Source organism: Myotis lucifugus, unplaced genomic scaffold, assembly GCF_000147115.1.
Source record: "Myotis lucifugus unplaced genomic scaffold, Myoluc2.0 scaffold_2, whole genome shotgun sequence".
NCBI classification, from domain to species: domain Eukaryota; kingdom Metazoa; phylum Chordata; class Mammalia; order Chiroptera; family Vespertilionidae; genus Myotis; species Myotis lucifugus.
The window spans coordinates 8835387-8837171 of record NW_005871050.1 but is presented as its reverse complement, the minus strand read 5'-3'; the positions used below and the strand labels follow the sequence as shown (position 1 = coordinate 8837171).

The 1785-nt window shown below is 42.4% G+C and overlaps 1 protein-coding gene across 2 annotated transcripts in view; it reads right to left on the bottom strand.

Moving 5' to 3' along the window:
* Positions 1-1785, bottom strand: part of AIFM1 (apoptosis inducing factor mitochondria associated 1) — a 24383-nt gene that overhangs the window by 2782 nt on the left and 19816 nt on the right. For both annotated transcript variants that reach the window (XM_023758026.1, XM_023758021.1), the window contains exons 7-8: positions 1436-1520; positions 484-560 (exon numbers count right to left, since the gene is read on the bottom strand). In XM_023758026.1, the coding sequence (XP_023613794.1) occupies positions 484-560; positions 1436-1520 (162 nt within the window). The remainder of the gene's footprint in view (positions 1-483; positions 561-1435; positions 1521-1785) is intronic.

Here is a 1785-nt window from a genome sequence, read left to right as displayed (position 1 = left end):
TTCAAGGACAGTACAAATCTTTCAAATATCCATAGAAGTGGCTGGAAATTTTCAGCAGTTTTCATAAAGCAAAGCACAGTGATAAGAAGCAAACCCCCTTGTCTTCTTCACTTAGGTACTCTGAACCTTTCTCTCCAAAGTCTCCACTATTGAACTTGCAATGAAAAATGCCAAGAAGCTCTAAGGAGTTCCAATGACTCAAATGCATCAGGAAAAAAACAACTATGGAAGGGCTGCTGGAAGGAATGATAGGAAGCAATAAAAAACACCAAATGTATTTTTCTCCTAGGAGCTTAAAACCCTTGAGTGAGGTATTTGAGGTGCAGAGAGAGGAAGTGACTTGCTCAAGGCCAAATAACCAGTCAGTAGAAGAGCCATAAAGAGAACTCGAATTTCCCAGTTCCTGGGTGGGTACTTGGGGACCGCAGGATTATGCTACCTCTTCAAAACTGACACAACGAAAGCACTAAAGCAGACAATTACCTTTCTGAAAAGTGTTGTTCTACTCTTCACCTCTGCTCCAGCCCTATCAATGGCAGACAGAGTTCTTGGAGTGCCTCCTGGAAATAAGAGGAAAACCCTTTAGCCCAACAAGCAGGAGCTAGCCCACACTACCCCCCACAAAGGTGGTGCTATAATGTGTGTGCTCCTGATGGTGCCCCAGCAGCACAACTGGAAAGGAGGCTTTGTTATTGCAACTCTGCTCTCAGCAGGCTTTTATTCATTTCCTTTGAGAAGCAGATTTAAGAATATCTCTTCAAAGGGCCCCGCCCTCCTCGCAGATGGTCACAAGGCCTAACTTTTTGCTTCCCCTTTCTCCTCCACTAGTTTCTCACCAGATAGCATAGCTACTTTTGTTAAAGCAACTGCTTTGCTCTCCTCTCTTGATTTTTTTAAAAATATATTTTTATTGATTTCAGAGAAAAAGGGAGAGGGAGAGAGAGATTGAAATGTCAATGATGAGAGAGAATCATTGATCAGCTGCCTCCTGCATGCCCCACACAGGGATCTGGGATCAAGCCAGCCCAAAACCTGGGCATGTGCCCTGACCAGGAACCACAACCTCCTGGTTCAAAGGTTGATGCTCAACCACTGAGCCACGCCAGCTGGGCTCCTCTCTTGATTTCTGATTAGAATGGGCAATGAAGCCACAAGGCTATATCACTTTCAGGGTACAGGGCAGAGTGCAGGGGCTAAGCAGGGAGATAAAAAAAAAAAGCAATCCTCTTTAATACACGTCCATGCCTTTTGGGGACAGAACGGCAAGGATAATCTAGAAATGCTGCTGATGTGATACCAATAGTTAGCCGTAAGATATAGATACCCACTTCAGAGAGTCTGGGTTTTGGTTTTCTTAAGATTAAGTAATACCTTCTATACTAGAACTTGAATGAGCTATATATCAGAGAAGAAAGTCATCTCCAGAAATACTCACCTGTTGCAATCAAGCACTTTTCATAGGTTATTTGAGAGCCATCATTAAGTTTCACCATGTTGCCTCTCACATCTAGATGTACTACCTGGTGCAGACACATAGACACACGAAAAGATATAAAGATAAATTAGCTTTAAAACATTTTTATTGAGATATAATTCACTTAACATAAAAGTCACCATTTTAAAGTGTACCATTCAGTGAAGGCTGTGCAACCATCACCACTATAATTCCAGATCAATTCCATTGCTCCAAAAAGGAACCCTGTACAATATCGACCACCGGGCCCAATGGGAAGAATTAGTTCTTGCCCTAAGTTGATCAATCCTTAAGAAACCATTTCTGGATAA